The 15,640-nt window shown below is 56.9% G+C and overlaps 8 protein-coding genes and 1 non-coding gene across 9 annotated transcripts; 4 read left to right on the top strand and 5 right to left on the bottom strand.

Annotated features, from left to right (window-relative positions):
• Positions 1-62: 62 nt before the first annotated feature.
• BO72DRAFT_474913 (Zn(II)2Cys6 transcription factor) lies at positions 63-1,710 on the top strand (the record flags this gene model as incomplete). Its single annotated transcript, XM_040947300.1, has 5 exons — positions 63-148; positions 197-356; positions 409-668; positions 720-1,137; positions 1,218-1,710. The coding sequence occupies exons 1-5, from the start codon at positions 109-111 to the stop codon at positions 1,708-1,710; spliced, it is 1,371 nt and encodes a 456-aa protein (XP_040804800.1). The 5' UTR covers positions 63-108.
• Positions 1,711-2,077: 367 nt separating this feature from the next.
• On the top strand, positions 2,078-3,639 carry BO72DRAFT_519991 (NAD-dependent succinate-semialdehyde dehydrogenase; the record flags this gene model as incomplete). The annotated part of the gene is made up of 2 exons (XM_040949711.1): positions 2,078-3,475; positions 3,525-3,639. The coding sequence occupies exons 1-2, from the start codon at positions 2,100-2,102 to the stop codon at positions 3,637-3,639; spliced, it is 1,491 nt and encodes a 496-aa protein (XP_040804799.1). The 5' UTR covers positions 2,078-2,099.
• Positions 3,640-3,849: 210 nt separating this feature from the next.
• On the bottom strand, positions 3,850-4,908 carry BO72DRAFT_519988 (phytanoyl-CoA dioxygenase family protein; the record flags this gene model as incomplete). The annotated part of the gene is made up of 2 exons (XM_040949710.1): positions 3,850-4,139; positions 4,242-4,908. The coding sequence occupies 2 exons, from the start codon at positions 4,906-4,908 to the stop codon at positions 3,850-3,852; spliced, it is 957 nt and encodes a 318-aa protein (XP_040804798.1).
• A 769-nt stretch (positions 4,909-5,677) lies between these two features.
• On the bottom strand, positions 5,678-7,113 carry BO72DRAFT_444826 (NAD(P)-binding protein). The gene has a single exon (XM_040943909.1). It carries the CDS (start codon positions 6,620-6,622, stop codon positions 5,693-5,695), a length of 930 nt encoding a protein of 309 aa, XP_040804797.1. The 5' UTR covers positions 6,623-7,113; the 3' UTR covers positions 5,678-5,692.
• On the bottom strand, positions 6,910-8,624 carry BO72DRAFT_465726 (cytochrome P450; the record flags this gene model as incomplete). Its single annotated transcript, XM_040946731.1, has 5 exons — positions 6,910-7,112; positions 7,172-7,865; positions 7,920-8,308; positions 8,382-8,523; positions 8,583-8,624. 5 exons carry the CDS (start codon positions 8,622-8,624, stop codon positions 6,910-6,912), a joined length of 1,470 nt encoding a protein of 489 aa, XP_040804796.1.
• Positions 8,625-9,136: 512 nt separating this feature from the next.
• Positions 9,137-10,363, bottom strand: BO72DRAFT_474910 (phenol acid carboxylase; the record flags this gene model as incomplete). Its single annotated transcript, XM_040947299.1, has 2 exons — positions 9,873-10,363; positions 9,137-9,656 (listed from the first exon to the last, which is right to left on the bottom strand). Exons 1-2 carry the CDS (start codon positions 9,941-9,943, stop codon positions 9,137-9,139), a joined length of 591 nt encoding a protein of 196 aa, XP_040804795.1. The 5' UTR covers positions 9,944-10,363.
• A 109-nt stretch (positions 10,364-10,472) lies between these two features.
• On the top strand, positions 10,473-10,591 carry BO72DRAFT_t58. Its single transcript has one exon. It is a non-coding gene; the product is annotated as a tRNA-Leu (tRNA).
• Positions 10,592-11,021: 430 nt separating this feature from the next.
• On the bottom strand, positions 11,022-12,301 carry BO72DRAFT_524757 (uncharacterized protein). Its single transcript, XM_040949902.1, has 3 exons — positions 11,985-12,301; positions 11,298-11,935; positions 11,022-11,243 (listed from the first exon to the last, which is right to left on the bottom strand). The coding sequence occupies exons 1-3, from the start codon at positions 12,053-12,055 to the stop codon at positions 11,146-11,148; spliced, it is 807 nt and encodes a 268-aa protein (XP_040804794.1). The 5' UTR covers positions 12,056-12,301; the 3' UTR covers positions 11,022-11,145.
• A 369-nt stretch (positions 12,302-12,670) lies between these two features.
• Positions 12,671-14,937, top strand: BO72DRAFT_444821 (SGNH/GDSL hydrolase family protein). Its single transcript, XM_040943908.1, has 11 exons — positions 12,671-12,960; positions 13,015-13,021; positions 13,101-13,137; positions 13,227-13,279; positions 13,351-13,469; positions 13,527-13,545; positions 13,594-13,683; positions 13,732-13,825; positions 13,894-13,953; positions 14,014-14,250; positions 14,310-14,937. Exons 1-11 carry the CDS (start codon positions 12,759-12,761, stop codon positions 14,613-14,615), a joined length of 1,224 nt encoding a protein of 407 aa, XP_040804793.1. The 5' UTR covers positions 12,671-12,758; the 3' UTR covers positions 14,616-14,937.
• Positions 14,938-15,640: the final 703 nt, after the last annotated feature.

Genomic DNA, 15,640 nt, shown 5'->3' with positions numbered 1-15,640 from the left:
GGATCTGGCAGGTTATCTTAGTCACTGCACTGGGCACTGTTGCTCCTTTATTGCATCTCACATGTCATTTCCTTCTGTATACTCTGTCAGTGCGAGAAAATCAGCATCATGCCTCTACGAAACAGGCCCTATGTCCCCAAGATCAAAGGTACGCTTCGTCATCAGCGTGCAGTGGCTGAGGCTGATGATCAGACAGGATGCTACGAGTGCTCCCAGCGCCGCATCCACTGCGATAGAAAAGAACCTGCCTGTGAAAAGTGTACTGCCAAGGGTATCAGCTGTAGCGGTCTAGGAATGCGGTTTAGGTTCCGTGATGCAAGCAAAAGACGAGGACCCCGAAAACATACCCTACCACCGTATGTGGGCAGCCTTTCCAGCGCACACCGATGGATGCTGACGAGAAAGGAGGTCAAGTTGTAGTAAGGGCAGAACCGGATCAGACTGTCTCTTTGAGACAACAGAGGATATCCTCAATATCCTGTTTCCCAACGAGTGCACAAACCCCCCATCGTCTCCTGACGAGCTCCCGGCCCTGTTCTTGCCATCGCCCCAGACCTCAGACAGCGATCGATCACCAGAACCCGCCGTCTCCCCCTTCGCCTCGATCTCCATTGTCAAGCCCCCGTTAGCCGGACTTGAAGCATGGAAGTCGTACCTCCTCACATATTGTAAACACCTGTCGAACCTAAACATGGTCATTCAACCACTGACGGTCGAAGTCTCCGAACAGATCGCCCCGCAGATGGTGGTCATCGACGACCAGCACAACGGCTGGCGCGGGACCATCCTCCCCATCGCCCACACCGACGAGCTGGTCCTCAACTCCGTCCTGGCCGTCGCCTCCCACCACCTCCTGGGCACGGTCGGCAGCAGTCCCGGCTGTGCCGACCCCCGCAGGCTCTACACGCAAGTCATCCGGGGGCTGCAGCGCCGCAGCGACCTGGGCGCCTGCGACATGGCGACCAGGAAATCCGTCATCCTGACCATCCTCATCCTCCTGCTGGCCGTGATGGTCACGGGCGGCTCGGACTTTCCGATCTTGTTCCGGATGCTGCAATCGGCGATCGACGCGGTAGGCGGCGATGGGGGGCTTGACGGGGGCGAGGTGTCTGCTTTTCTCCTGCGGGAGATCCGCAAGTGAGTCGTAGCCCAGACACACACACACCCACCCCCCATCGTGGGGTGCAAGATAAAATACTTATACGAATCTAAAATAGAATGCGCGTCAATGCAAGCCCGCTGATCAGCCTCGACTCCGGCATCTGCGCGATCCTGTCGCACGGGGCGCAGAGCTTCGACTGCCTCCGCTACTACCGCACCTTGCACCCGCGCCACGCGCTGGCCCTGGACCGCATCGCCGAGGTCCGGCAGCAGGCGTACGATATCTACCTCCAGCGGGCGCTGGCCCGGACGGCGAGTCCGCCGCGCGCGCTCTCGCACCTGGTCGACCAGTTCAAGCAACTGCTGGTGCTGTATCCCGAAGTGTCGCAGATGGACCACGTGCTGGTGTGGTCGGCGTTCATCATCGGGTTGGAGTGTCGGCGTCCGGAGGACCAGCACTTCTTCCGGGGGTTTCTGGAGCGCCAGTTCCGGCGCAATGGGTTTGCGAACATCATTCGAGCGATGGAGCTGCTGCAGCAGGTGTGGGAGGGGGGTGCGGAGAGGAACTGGGCGGCGGAACTGCCTCAATTGCAGGTCTTTGTTACGTAGGAATTCAGGGGGACGGTACTTGTAGAGTAGTTAAGTAGCGAATAAAGCTCAGTTCACCATAAAAACTACACATCACACCATTCACCGTAGAGGCTGCGGCAGAGGGTAAGTTAGGGCCTGGCTCTCTCCAAACACACCCGAACAGGCAACTGTATCCGAGGCCTGCCGAAGTCGGGGATCGGGAGGGAAAGCCGAGCAGCGCCAGCCGAGGGTATCTCATTCTTTTGACTCGACTAGGAAGGCCAATTGCAGATACCCTCAGTCTTATACCCAGCTGTACACTCCTCTACCACCATCATCCCTCATATAAGCCAGCTTCCCCCTTCCCTGTACCACAATCAACCCCATTCCCACAACAAACAACAAACCCCACCAGCACCACCACCAAAATGACATCAACCTTCGCTTCCACCCTCCACGACTCGACCCTCTTCGTCGACAAATGCTACATCAACGGCGCCTGGGTCCCCAGCCAATCCGGCCAAACCTTCCCCGTCACCAACCCCGCCGACGAGACCACCTTAGGCAGCTGCCCCGAATCCACCGTCGGAGACATCCAGACCGCCATCGCCGCCGCGGCCGCCGCCTTCCCCGCCTGGCGCAGCCAGTCGGGCCGCCAGCGCGGCCGCATCCTGCGCAAGCTGTACGACTTACTCGTCGCGAACCAGCGGGACATCGGACGGATCATCACGGCGGAGAACGGCAAGGTCCGGGGCGACGCGGAGGGCGAGGTGCTCTTCGCGGCGAGCTTCTTCGAGTGGTTCGGCGAGGAGGCCGCGCGCATCTACGGCGACGTGATCCCGCACAGCCACCCGGCCAGCCGCGTGCAGGTGCTCAAGGAGCCCGTCGGCGTGTGCGGGCTCATCGTGCCCTGGAACTTTCCCTTGGCCATGGGGGCGCGCAAGATCGCCGCCGCGCTGGCGGCCGGGTGTACCGTGGTGCTTAAGTCGGATGGGCTCACCCCGTTCGCGTCCAATGCGCTGGCCGTGCTGGCGGAGCGGGCCGGGGTGCCCAAGGGGGTGTTGAATGTCGTCACCGCGCTGGAGAATACCCCCCAGCTCGGGTTGGCGCTGTGCGAGAGCGAGGCGGTCAAGAAGATCTCGTTCACCGGGTCGACGCGCGTCGGGAAGCTGCTCATGCGGCAGAGTAGCAACACGCTCAAGAAGTTGAGTCTGGAGCTGGGCGGCAATGCCCCGTTCATCGTGTTCGATGATGCCGATGTCGAGGTCGCGGTCACGGCCGCCATCGCGAGTAAGTTCAAGGTCACGGGCCAGACGTGCGTCTGCGCGAATCGCATCTACGTGCAGGAGGGGATCTACGACCGTTTCTCTCGGCGGTTGGTGGAGGAGGTGCGCAAGTTCCGGGTGGGGAATGGCTTGGAGGATGCGCAGGCGACGCATGGCCCCCTGACCAACGGCTGGGGCAAGACGGCGGAGCATATCCGGGATGCGGTGGGGAAGAAGGCCACCGTGCTGCTCGGGGGCAATGCGCTGCCGGCGTTGGGGCGGAATTTCCATGAGTTGACCATCCTGGGCGATGTGGATGACTCGATGCGCGTCACGGCGGAGGAGACCTTTGGCCCGCTGGCGGCGCTGATCAGGTTCAAGACGGAGGAGGAGGTGCTTCAGAGGGCCAACAAGGCTGAGGTTGGGCTGGCGGCGTATGTCATGACCACCGACTTGGCCAGATCTCACCGCGTCTCGGAGGGGTTGCAGACGGGGATGGTGGCGCTCAATACGGGGGTGATCTCCGATGCGCCGGCGCCGTATGTTCTCCGCTTCTTTGTGACTGTGCTGCTGCTAATGGTTCTGCAGGTTTGGGGGTGTGAAGCACTCGGGCATGGGCCGCGAGGGAAGCAAGTACGGCTTGGACGACTATCTCACCATCAAGATGATTGTCACGGGGGGGATTCTCACCTCTCATTTGTAGATCTTTTGGCCTCTGGATATGGGATTAACGCATGTAATGATTCTACCATTGATATAGACTTGACTCGAATTGAATCAGTAGTTGAAGCAGTTAGTCCTCGCTGGTTGAGGGAACAACAGTCTCGTTCGTAGTCCAATCCTCTCATTTGCCGCCAACATCCAACCCACACTGTTCATTAAAACAAACACCCTCATAACTCCAAATGGTACGCTACTGACACACCCTCTCCCAGATCCCCTTCACGTCCTCATGCGGACTGATATTATCCGCAATGCCCAACGAGGTGGTCGGCTTCGTATACCCCAGCAGCTGCAACATCTTCGGACTCATCCCCAGCACCTTGCTGCGCGGGATGGCCAGGAACTGATTCTCCTCGGTGCGGTACGTGCCCCGGACGAAGAAGAAGCTGTGCATGGTCCGCACCGAGTCGGGCACAGAATTGTGACCGCCGCCGTGGTACGCGGACCCGAGGAAGATCAGGGCGGAGCCGGGGGCCATTTCTACCTCCACCACCATAGCGCATTCAGTCAGCTCGTCTTGGTTCTGCAGTCTCTCTCGCTCCAAGAGCTCAGAAAATCTGCTCGGGGAAAGGGCAGACGTACCCGCAAAACACACCTCGTCGGGCATGGCCGCCCGGCCATCCCCCCACTTATGACTGCCCGGCACGAACATGGTTGCCCCCTTGGCCCGCGTCACCTCGCACCCGGCCACGAGACACCCGAATTGGCTGGCGTTCTGAAACGACCACTCCCCTCCGGGCGGCACCTGGTGCTTCACCCCGTGCACGTTGTCGTCGCGGTGGAGCAGCTGGCGCGGCGCCCCGTAGCCGATGTTCATCGAGGCGCTCATGCTCAGTAGGGGGTCGATGCGATTGGGCTCGATGAAGCCCTCGCGCGTGACGGTGAATTCGTCGACGAGGATGCGCTCGCGCAGGGCGTCGAGGACGGGGTGCTCGCAGATGCGCGCTGCGGTGGCGGATTTGCCCACTAGGCCTGGAATGAGGGTGGTCTGTGGGGGGATGGTGTAGAAGGCGTCGCCCTGCGCGGTGGGGTCCAGGTGGCGCCGCGGGGTGCTCCAGGGCGCGGTCTCGGCAGCGATGGCTTGTAGTTCGGAGGGGGTGACGAGGTCGCGGAGGATGAGGCCGCCGTCGCGCTCGAGGACGGCCAGGATGGATTCGATGGGGCTGGTGGCCGGGAGGGTGGTGATGCTAGTGGTCGGGGTGTAGGAGGGATCAATAGGAGGTGGGACTGGGAGGGGGGGGCGAGTCATGGTGGATTTGTAGTGTGGGTGTGCGTTATGTATGTGTTTGGGCTCTGGATCCAGATAGGGTTATGGAGTAGATGCTGGTGGTGCGGACTGGTGGATAGGCTCGTCGAGTCGCTTTTAAATGCGCTCGTGGTGTCAGATGACTCCTGCATGCGATTGTCTCTTATCAGGTTCATGGGATGACTTGTCCTACGCATTAACAGGTGCTGTAACACAGTTGTGAGAAGGAAAGTGGCTTTCCTTATTGTCTGGGGAATGTTATCTGAGAGGGGGGCTCTCATCCGAATTGCCCCTTTCGGCCTAGTCAGTCAGTCTATCAGCGTCACATCGCCCTCATGGTTGTGAGACCTCGGAATCTCATTCTTGCCCCCAGTGGTCTGCAAGAGTGCCTCGCCCATAAACTTCTTCCTCGGTCGCAGCGGTTTACTTCAAGTCGTCCTTGGACAGTCTCTTCGTGGCAAGGCCAGAAACGCCAATGCATTCGACGAACAAGTCAAGTGCAATTCCGACCGTATTTAGGTCTATTAAAGCATCATTCTGTCTCGCGTAAAGGGGACACAGACACTAGTCACTGGTACTTTACTGGTGTTGTAGCGAACCCAAGCCATGTGTACTAGCCGTGTCACGAGTAGTACTGCTTCTGCTATCTGTTTTCAAGTGGGAGTCTACTTCAACCTCAAATCTGATATCTATGGAGGCTAAATCAAAATACCACCAACTGGCATCTAGCCCTAACCTTCCCCTTCCCCTTCCCCTTCCCCACCCTATCTATCTCCACCTAGGGTGCTCACAAAGTCATCGCCCCCCCATCCACCACCAAATCCACTCCGGTGATATACCTCCCACCCCGTGGACTACACAGCAAGACAAACGCCCCGGTCACCTCCTCCACATCCCCCATCCGACCCATCGGACACCGCTGCGCCCAGATCTCCCGCAACGGCTGCAGTCCGTCCCCGGCATTCAGCACGGTATCCATATACCCGGGACTGACACTATTGACCCGAATCCCGTGGACGGCCCACTCCGCCGCCAGGTTGCGGGTCATGTGCACCACCCCGGCCTTGCTGACGTTGTACGCCACCTGCGGCTGCGGGAAGTTGGTCGCGTGGGCGGAGATGGAGGCCGTGAAGACGATGCTGCCCCCCGTACCTTGGGCGATCATGTGGGCCGCGGCGGCCTGGGCGCAGAGGAAGGAGCCCGTCAGGTTGACGTCGAGGACTCTGCTGAATTCGGCGGGTGCGGCGCCGGTCGACGGCGTGCAGGAGACGATGCCGGCGAAGCAGAGGAGGTGGTCGACGCCGCCCATGCTGGTTACGGCCGTGGTGATGGTGGTGGTGATGCTTTCGGGGGAGGTCACGTCCACGGGATAGGCGTGGATTTGTGCGTTGGGAAAGGAGGTGGTGAGTTCGGTCAGGGCGGCGGTCGAGGTGGTGATCGTCGCCGGCAGGTCGAGGAGGGCGAGCGCCGTCAGGCCGTGTTCGAGTAGGGCCCGCGCGACGGTTAGGCCCAGGGAGCCTGCGCCGCCGGTGATGATGGCTCTGCCGGGGACGGCGAAGCGCGATGCGGCGCGGAGGGATGGCGTGTCGGCGCTCGGGTCGGGGGCAAGAGGCGCGGTTAGAGGGTTGGTGGCGGTGGAGAAGGTCATGGTAGGGATTTGGCGGAAGGCCAGTGCCTCGCGATCGCTGAGGGGCTTGGTGTTGGACGTGCTGGACATGGTTGTGGATGAATGTGGTTTGTGCAACGGTGCGTTGTGGTGTGTTGTAGTGCGTTGTGTTGTTGTGTTGTTGTGTTGTTGTGTTACTTGTTTGGTGAGGTGCGGTTGAAGCGGGGAAGCTTAGTTGCTGCTGAGTGCGGGGAAACCCATAGGATGACACCCCGATGGCATATTACATCTACTCGTTATATGATCCACTGCAAGCATCTGCAACCTACGGCAGTGTGCTATTGAATCCTCATCATGAAGATCATCATCATCATCCAGAGTATAAGAGTAACGACCGCCTAAGACTGAACCTTCTGCTGCGAAACCCGCCCCTCGATCAGACACCGATGCCCCTTGGGCGCCATCAGGAAGAAGGTCTCCATCACCATATCTGCCTCGCTCATCCCATGGCGGCTCGACACGCGTGCCTGTGGAAACCGACGGAAGAACATCGCCGTGGCTAGTCGTAGCTCGATTCGTGCCAGATGTATTCCCAGACAGACTGATTCATGAATTAGCACTCATTTTTCGCCCGGATAACAGGCACAATCTCGAACCTACCACGCGACCCTCCACCAAATGGCAGCGAAGCATCCTTCATCGCTTGAGTGGGCGACACCCATCGATCCGGCTCGAACTCCTCCGGGTCCGCGAAGATCTTCGCGTCGCGATGCAGAGAATACGACTGCGTGCCCACCGTGACCCCGGCAGGAAGACTATAGCCCGCGAGATGGGCCCCGCCAGCAGGCACGGCACGACGCAGCGCCGACGGAACCGCGCTGTAGAGTCGGAGCGACTCCAGAATGACCCGATTCAAGTACGCCAAGCCGCGCAGATCCCGATCGGTGAAGTCCGCCGGGAGCTGCGCGATTTCGGCGACCAGCGTGTCTCGGATCCGCGAGTTCTGGCACACGGCGTAGATCAGGTAGGTCAGCGTCACGGCAGTGGTGTCACTACCGGCCACGATGAAGGTGCGTGCCTCCGCGGTGATCTCGTCCTTGGAGAGGCCGTTCTCGCCGGCGTCATACAGTTTGGTGAACAGGGTAGGCTTTGGGTCCTTCGGGTTCTGTTTCAGTAGGCCATAATAGCGGCCGATGGAGGCCACGGCGTAGGATTCCAGACGGTCCACGGCTTTCACTGTCTCACGGAAGATGGGCAGCGGCAGAGTCGCTGCCAGCTTGAACATGGTCGGAAACGTGGTGCGGATGATCCCGGTCAATGCGATCCGTTCCAGGTCATTGCTGTATTGGCTTTTCTGCTGTTGGTGAGCCCGTTGCTCCTGTTCGTTCGGAGAATGGGTATTACGCACCTTGCCTGAGTCCAGCATGCGGAAGGACTCGCCGAAGGACATCTCCCCGATGATGTCCGTGGCCATGAATAGCATCCATTTGTACACATCCCCGGCTCCCGTGGCTGCCATATCTTGGTCCAGTCCATCGATTGCTTGGCCGACTCTGGCGCGGATGAGTGGCTCGAAATGGGTCATCAGGGCCGCATCGGAAATGGGTGAGGACAGCAGTCGCCGGTGGGCGGCATGGAACTTGGGATCGACGGTGGAAAAGGTGCTCTGTCTCTCTCGTGGGGTGAGGTCGACGTACCACTGGGACTTGAGGAATGCACTGCCGGTTTTGTGGATCTGCTTGACGGCACTGGTATCGCAGATGTCGACTTCCGTGGGGGTAACGCGGACGACGGGGCCTAGCGAGTGGGTGAGTCAGTTGGGGTTATGGTGCGTACTTCGTCTGGCAGGGTCCAGCGGGCTGTACAGTACCATATTTGCGGTGCAGGCTATGGACATACTGGGCCACCTCGCCCCGCACGCAGTAGTAGGCAAAGACCGCACTGGTCCATCGCGAAGAGCGCGGGCCCGGGATATGGGCGAGAGGGCTGGTCAGTCCTCGATAGAAGAAGTGCTGTAGATAGCCCGACTATTAGTGTTGCGGTTGGGCGTTATCGAAGCAAGGACACCCACGACAAGCAAGCAGCCAAGTACAACACCGATGATGAACAACATTTTGTTTTTCGTTTCGAATCGAGTAGTAGATTCTTGCTGAGGACGGATTGCAACGGTCTGTTGATTGCAGCAGGGACCGATTGGTATGTTCTTTATATAGTAGGCAAAGGCGGGGTTTGCAGGCGCCGAAAGCCGGAAACCCCGAGGTGTTGGTCCAGGATCATCATGGATCGTGCATTCCAGCGCCGGATATGGTGCCGGGACTCTGCCATGTCTCTGAGTTATGACAGGTCACGATGGACGTGGAGCTTACATGCAGGCCGGCGATATGGCTAGTAGATATCAGAATTGCTGCTTATACGTGCGAGTTGATTCTTGGTGGGCTTACCAAAGCTTGTCCGGATCAAAAGCGGGCTTAGGCATTTATGAACACATCATCATCTACGGTACATCATATTGCATGACCAGAGTTGACCTATCGGCTGTACTTGGATCATACCGTACAGCATTAGGTTAGTGTGTACAGTACCAGGTATGCATAAATCCAGCCACTTGGCGCCACGTCCAGCCACTTACAGCGTTGGCCAGGACGGATCAATCGGCTTGAGCTCCCCCGCTCCGTGGAAATCCTGCAGGATGTCAGCCTGCTCACTCAACATCACTCGGTCCGCCTGCGACGATCCAATCCTCGCCAACTCGCGCCAGCGGACAAAATCCTCCAAGTTGCGCTTGTCGCCATGCGCAGCCTCGTTCTGGGTCCAGTGGCCTTTGGAGAAGCCCAGCAGAGTACTCGAGCGTCGGCTCGAGATATCGAACACCAAGGAGCAAATCGTCCCCGTTTCCTCCAACCAGTTGACCTGCCATAGCTCGCCGGGACGGATGCACTGATACGTCGCCGTTTGGAAGTTCTTGCGGCCGGCCATCGGGCCGCCGTGGATGGCGTAGACCACCCGGTCTTCGTTGAAGGACCAGATCTCGTAGCGCCATTTCTCCGGCTTGCCGTTGCCGTCGTGGGCCGCGTAGTCGTAGATGATGTGCCGGTCGCGGAGGTTGGCGTCGAATGTTGCGCCTTCAAGCTGGGGGAGAACGGGCCTGTCGGATGATGCAGCAGTGAAGGGGGATTCAATGAGGGTACAGCTAAGCTCGGGAGGGTCGAGATTTTGATGAGCAGTAGCTTGGTTCTCCGCGAGGCTTTGCAGTGGTCTTGGTCTTTATAGCGCTCTTCATCCTCGATGGAGACGTTTGCTCATCGGAGTCGGACTGGTGACACCAATCCATCGCGATATAGCAGTCCCGGCTCGCTGGTACAGGCTGACAGGCTGTCGGTGTTCCTCGGCCTTTTCACTCGACCCAGGGAACTGGCTCATGCCAACCGCCATCTTCTCAGTTGCTCCATTCAGGCTTTTCGAGCTTATTTTGGTGGAAGGACAAATCTCGTAAGCTCATGTCATGGGGAGCGTCGCAGCGCTGCCAGAAATCCGGGTTCATTTACCAAGGGTTATGGTAGCGGGGCGGACACAGTTGTTGAGGGATTATGAAGTTGTGGCTGGAATCTCTTCTGTTGGTTGATGTCTGGGGACAAATCATTTGTGGATGATGACAACATGGCCATTGCTGCTGTTGAAACTCGGGAAGGCACGCTGGCATGACAGGCGGATAGATATATATCTGACCCCAGCTACAGCCTCGGATCAGGGTACCTCTAGACACGGTCGCCATCAATCATAAGGCACATTAGAATGGTCCGGTGAGCTCTCCAGAGACACATCATATCGCCTCCATGTGATAATAGCTTATCAATAGTGTTTTGCAGGTGTATTGTGCTGATGCTGGACAGAACCCAGGTGCGAAGGATACCTACGTGATATGCGGGTTATAAAACCAAAGCAGCGGGCCTTCTGTCACCAAGGCAAGATGGCCGAGCGGTCTAAGGCGCTAGGGTCAGGCAACCTGATCATCCATGTTCGCTCCAACGAGCAACATTCCTAGTCACGCAAGTGGCGTGGGTTCGAATCCCACTCTTGTCATACCTTTTTGCTGTTGGATTTTTTTTCCTCCCAACGATGTCTGGCTCTGCCTTACTACAGTGGGGCAATCCTGCTGTCCAGCTTTTCTGTCCGTCTGTATCTACATGAACAAGCTACATCCTACCTGTCATTCCAAAATGCGAATAGGTCAAAGTTCAAGGGCAGGGCGTGATAATCTCCCTCCCGGAGTTTACTTGCTTATCTCCTCTGGTCGCGGTAGATCGATCGCACTCAAGGGCGACTAAAATTCACATACTGAGCACAAAGTCTTACCATTGTTGGCCGGTTGGAGGGCTTTATTTACAAAGCTACAATTCTGGAACGAAACAAGGCATAGACTCTCAATCCATAATCGCAGAGAAGGTGGATCTACTGGGCGACTGTCCGACCAAGAAGGTCAACTGGCATTGTCATTCCACGTCACTTAAGCCCTTTGGTACCGCTTGGGATATGAGAGCAAGAACGTTATTACCATTTCAGCACCGTATTCCCTTACGATCCCCTAAAAAAAACCCCCAACCCCGTGTGCATTGTAACATCTTCCCAAAAGTGCATCACACGAGCCCTCGGTTGGCCGAGATAATATGATCAAGGTTACGTTTCCTTGCGAATTTCCCGAATCGTGAACCCGAGAAATCTCGTTGGGAGATTCCTGTCGTGCAAAGATGTGAGTGTGCTGCCTTATACATATGGATGGCCCAAGTACCTGATTGATCCTGAAGTCCCAAATCGTCCTCTGCCTGAGATGCATTGTTGGAGACACGCGCGTGCTTATGATAAGCGAAGGGGTCGAGAGGCTCCTTCTTCGTCGCACGGCGGCCCATCAGCTTGGCGACCAGCTCCAGAAGAAACGCCCTAGGCATATCGTTCCCAGTAGAAGTAAGCCATTTGGGATCAGTTGTGCGGTTTGCGGTGATATCCACCAGGAGTCGACGGATTGGGGCCGAGGAAGAAGTGTGAGAGTAGGCGTATTTGATCGCTTCGCGGCTGGGAGCGGGACTTTTGCCATCCTGGGAGCTGGACTGTCTCTGCTCAACAATAGCATCGACCACGGTATCCTGAAACTGGGTATCGAGTAGCTTGAGCCCCAGGACGTATGCCTTGATCAGATGGAGGTACTCCTGCTGGGCTTGGTCGCAGATCACGGGCAGCGTGCGATGGTAGAGCCAGTGCACATACATGGCCACCATCGCAGGCTCCTCGCCAGGGAGATCGATGATGCGCGTGGTGCGCTCCCGCAGGAGTTTGTCGATGTAGGGCGAAGATGCACGAGCCATCTTCTCATGCGCGGTGTAGCGACTTGTTCCGGGGCCCACCATGATCGTCAGGCAAGCCCCTTCATATCTTGCGTTGCGATTAGTGCCTAGTAAATAGATAGGGGGAGAATGCTTACTTGTTGCCCTCATCTTGGGAGATGCGAATCTGCTTAGCAGGTCTCAGGCTCTTGTCACTCTCTTCTTTCATATTTGAAGGACTTTTTGAGTAGATGTTTTGAATTTAGTAGTGAGGTAAGCAAAGTGTGGTTGGTGTAGCGTGGAAGATGTGGGAGAATTAGACAACTAGTACTTCGGTGATATAGGTATGAGATGGATGATGATATATGCCGCTATAGGAGTAGTAGGTGGATGAAGTGACGTCAAGGGACTGAAGCTGTTAACAAGTGAGAGATTGAGAGATGATATTGAAAGGAAGCACGGATGCGTGATCGTGAACTTGGAACCTTGAATCGAATGGTCCTATACTTACTACCTAGTCGACACACAACGCGCCAGCCTATGAGGGCCCAGTGAAGGATGAATGACGGTGTTTGCTATGTTTGTGGGTATTTGACGCCTTAGCGCCGAGGCATCAAGGGACAGCGTATTACAGCGAATCAGGGTCAGCGATCACCTCATAATGGGCGGGCGTGGCGCGGGAATCGGCGGCAAGCCACCAGTCATCATCATCAGTGCTGGGCCTGCTGGGCCTGCTGGCCCTACTGGGGAAATGCAACCTTGGCCGTGGGCTTGGCTGGGCTGGGCTGAATTTGGTGGAAGTGAGTGCGCTGGTCGCCCCTGACCTTTAATTCTGTTCGACCCCCGTTCGCATGTGCTCTGCTCCTTTATCATGAGTCTTCTCTGCCTGTGACCGTCAAGTTTCCCTCCCTCCAAGGCTGCTGGTGCACACCATGAGATTCGCCCCCATTTTGCTACTCATCTTCCTCCGGGTCTGGCCCGTGGCTGCCACCATTCTGCAGAATGGCCAGCCACGCGAGGACCCTTACCCCGGCCAACAGTCCCCCATCAAACTCGATGACTCCTGGCGCAACTACGACGCGGGGGTCCCGGAGATTGCCTACAAAGGCCGTTGGGATAGCCAGCACATTTCTTGTGAGTCCACCTCGATTTGGGAAACACTCCAGTTCGTGGCTAATTCAAGACCAGGGTGGTCGTGGGTTTTTCTGTTCTTTCCGTGAAAAATGGCATGCGCCGGACTCAAGGTCACTAACTCTCTGCCTCTCTGCGCATAGAGCCCCTGGGATCAAGGTTGAGTTTTCCGGCAGCAAGGTAAGGTTTTAATCCTCCCCGCGACCGACCGTGCCGACCGTGGAAGAAAGACAGAAAAAGGGCTGACGCATTGCGACTCCACATTCCAGTTAGCTCTAAGTTTCGGCCCCAGTACCTCCAACGGCGCCCTCGTCGCTTATCGGTATACTCCCCCCCTTTCACCCTACCTTCTTCACTCTCGATCATCCCGCGATACCAACTACAATCCCACAGAATTGGGTCTCTGGACTGGCGATTTTCGAACGTGACGGCCGATGCGACCTACCAGTTCATCGGGCCCGATGACTTCACCGATGGCATCGACACCAAGAGCAATGTGTTTGAGATGCGAGGTGCGCGAACCGGATAAGCTTGTGCTGCGCAGAACCTGAAGGCTGACAACTTGCCAGTGACGAATTGGGGCATAGGATAAGTTGGTCTCTGCGCGTATGCCGTTCCGCTGCTTATCCCCTGCACAGTCCAGTTGGCTGGCGTTTCCGTTGCGAAGGACGCCTACATCACGAAACCCACTCCCTACAAGAGAAAGGTGGAGATTATCGGAGGCTCGTGAGTGTACATGGTGGATGCTTGCGTGTTCAGGTACTGACCGAACAGGCTGGCCGGGGGTCAATATGCCACCTACGAGACCCTGTCATCCTGGTCCTTCCTCTACGGCGTTGGACTTGGAGATGCTGAATTTACCATCACTGTCAGTTGAACCCTCTCTTAAGGGGCCCCTCAAACCGCACACGCACACTCTGACTCATTTTAATCCAGGCCTACCCCGGTGTCTGCCTGGCTGACATGCAATGCTACGGCGGTGGCGTCCACGGAATGGTATTCCCCCAATCTTCGAACTGCACGCCGTCCCCAGAATTAACGAATTAACACTTGCAGACCTGGTGGTGGAACCGTGCCTCCGACCCCGGAGCCCGTGCCCACCAATTCTACGGCGACAACCCTCCCGCCTTCGACAACTCGGCCGAGCAACCCGCCGACCTGGTGTTCATCCAGATGGGCGGAAACGACTGGCGCCACCCGAACGAAGTGCCCGGCGACAAATTCTACCAAGCGTACGTGGACATGGTGGAGGAGATCCATCGCGTGTGGCCCAAAGCCGAAATCGTTCTTATGGTAAGCAAACCACCTGCCGATTGGCTCATGTCGGTCGACTGCCGCTAACGGTCGGCCAGTCGCAATGGGGCCCCTTCCAGAAAGTCGGCACGGAGTACAAGTCGACGATCCAGTACAAGGACGAGATTATCCGGGTGTACGAGTACTTCAAGGACCTGCGCTGGACCTTCGTGCACTACCTCAACACGGACGGCATCCTGCAGCACAACGACATCAACCCCAAGAACCACCCGACAGACGTCGGCCACATCAAGGTGGCCAGCCATCTGCTGCAGTGGACGCGGCTGGTTCTGCGCTGGGAGCTCAAGCCGACCGGCGAGGTGCAGCACGGGACGCTGTACTGGAACGATCAGGAGGGGTATTGATATCTGTGGGAGGGGATTGTACAGTTTGGGTCGACCCGACCGTGTATAGTGTAATTATCCAGGCTGAGATGCCTTGCACATTTCGATTAGAGCATGGGGGTGCTGTGCATATACAGAGCGTGTCTGAACATCCGTGGGATCGTCCTATGTGACATGGTGGATTACCGCCGCATGCTACGCGGGAGGCTATTGAGTAGCTTCCCCGGTCGCAATACCTTGTTTCTGCGCTCTCTTCCTCCTTTTCTTTGCTGCCTATATCGATCGATATGGATTCAAGGGCTTTTCGTACGCAGCTGGAGAAGTGGTATCCCACCACTTGGACCCATTCCCGAAATATTTTTCGCGATGGTTGGGAAGTACGTATGTCAATGCCTGCCCTTACTATCTCAGGTAAAGGGTAAGCAATGCCACCTTTTGCTTGCGCAACTCATGATGATTCACCAGAGTAGATTAAGAACGCCGGCAGCATTCAGAAGAGAGGCTATAGAGCTAACGAGGTTGTTATCTAGATCTTGACCAGTGAATCTGAAAGCTGACATTGTACCTTCTTCTCAAAAGTCGGGGTTTTGTTTCTTTTGTTTGAGGGCTTGAGGAATCCGGAGTACAAACCTTGAAGAGCTGGAGGTGAACCGCAAGCTCACGTGACAGAAGGACGGTCATCTTCGAACTAGCCCGGAGTATCAATCTTCCTGAAGGTGCCAAAGCTGAGTCATGACCCGATGCCACTGGCCAAAAGTTGCCCCGCTCGAACCCACGGGGGGCGCCCGCGTATCTCCCAGCTAACCCGATTAGGACACTACTCTCCCAGTGGTCGAACCTGGGGTATCAACCAACATCGTCACCTTGATGGAGATACTGATGTTAAACCCCAAGATCCAATGCTGTGTCGGACTTAAGAACATTTACAAAATCATTACTATCCTATGAAGTCACATACTCCGTAAACTCCGATCAACCATAGCAAACATGACGCACCGCCAACCATGGGTATAAAGAGCATGTCGACTCCGAGAAACCGCTTCCAT

This window comes from Aspergillus fijiensis (genome assembly GCF_003184825.1).
Source record: "Aspergillus fijiensis CBS 313.89 unplaced genomic scaffold BO72scaffold_7, whole genome shotgun sequence".
Lineage (NCBI taxonomy): Eukaryota > Fungi > Ascomycota > Eurotiomycetes > Eurotiales > Aspergillaceae > Aspergillus > Aspergillus fijiensis.
The sequence above is the reverse complement of the archived record's forward strand: the minus strand, read 5'-3'. Positions and strand labels throughout refer to the sequence as shown.

Coding starts and splice junctions, on each gene's coding strand:
- BO72DRAFT_444826 (XM_040943909.1), bottom strand. CDS start 6,622: ATGTCCAGCACGTCCAACACCAAGCCCCTCAGCGATCGCGAGGCACTG.
- BO72DRAFT_524757 (XM_040949902.1), bottom strand. CDS start 12,055: ATGAAAGAAGAGAGTGACAAGAGCCTGAGACCTGCTAAGCAGATTCGC. Junction 11,936..11,984: donor TCCCAAGATGAGGGCAACAA/GTAAGCATTCTC, acceptor TCGCAACGCAAG/ATATGAAGGGGCTTGCCTGA. Junction 11,244..11,297: donor GGGACTTCAGGATCAATCAG/GTACTTGGGCCA, acceptor TTTGCACGACAG/GAATCTCCCAACGAGATTTC.
- BO72DRAFT_444821 (XM_040943908.1), top strand. CDS start 12,759: ATGAGATTCGCCCCCATTTTGCTACTCATCTTCCTCCGGGTCTGGCCC. Junction 13,138..13,226: donor TTGAGTTTTCCGGCAGCAAG/GTAAGGTTTTAA, acceptor TCCACATTCCAG/TTAGCTCTAAGTTTCGGCCC. Junction 14,251..14,309: donor AAGCCGAAATCGTTCTTATG/GTAAGCAAACCA, acceptor ACGGTCGGCCAG/TCGCAATGGGGCCCCTTCCA.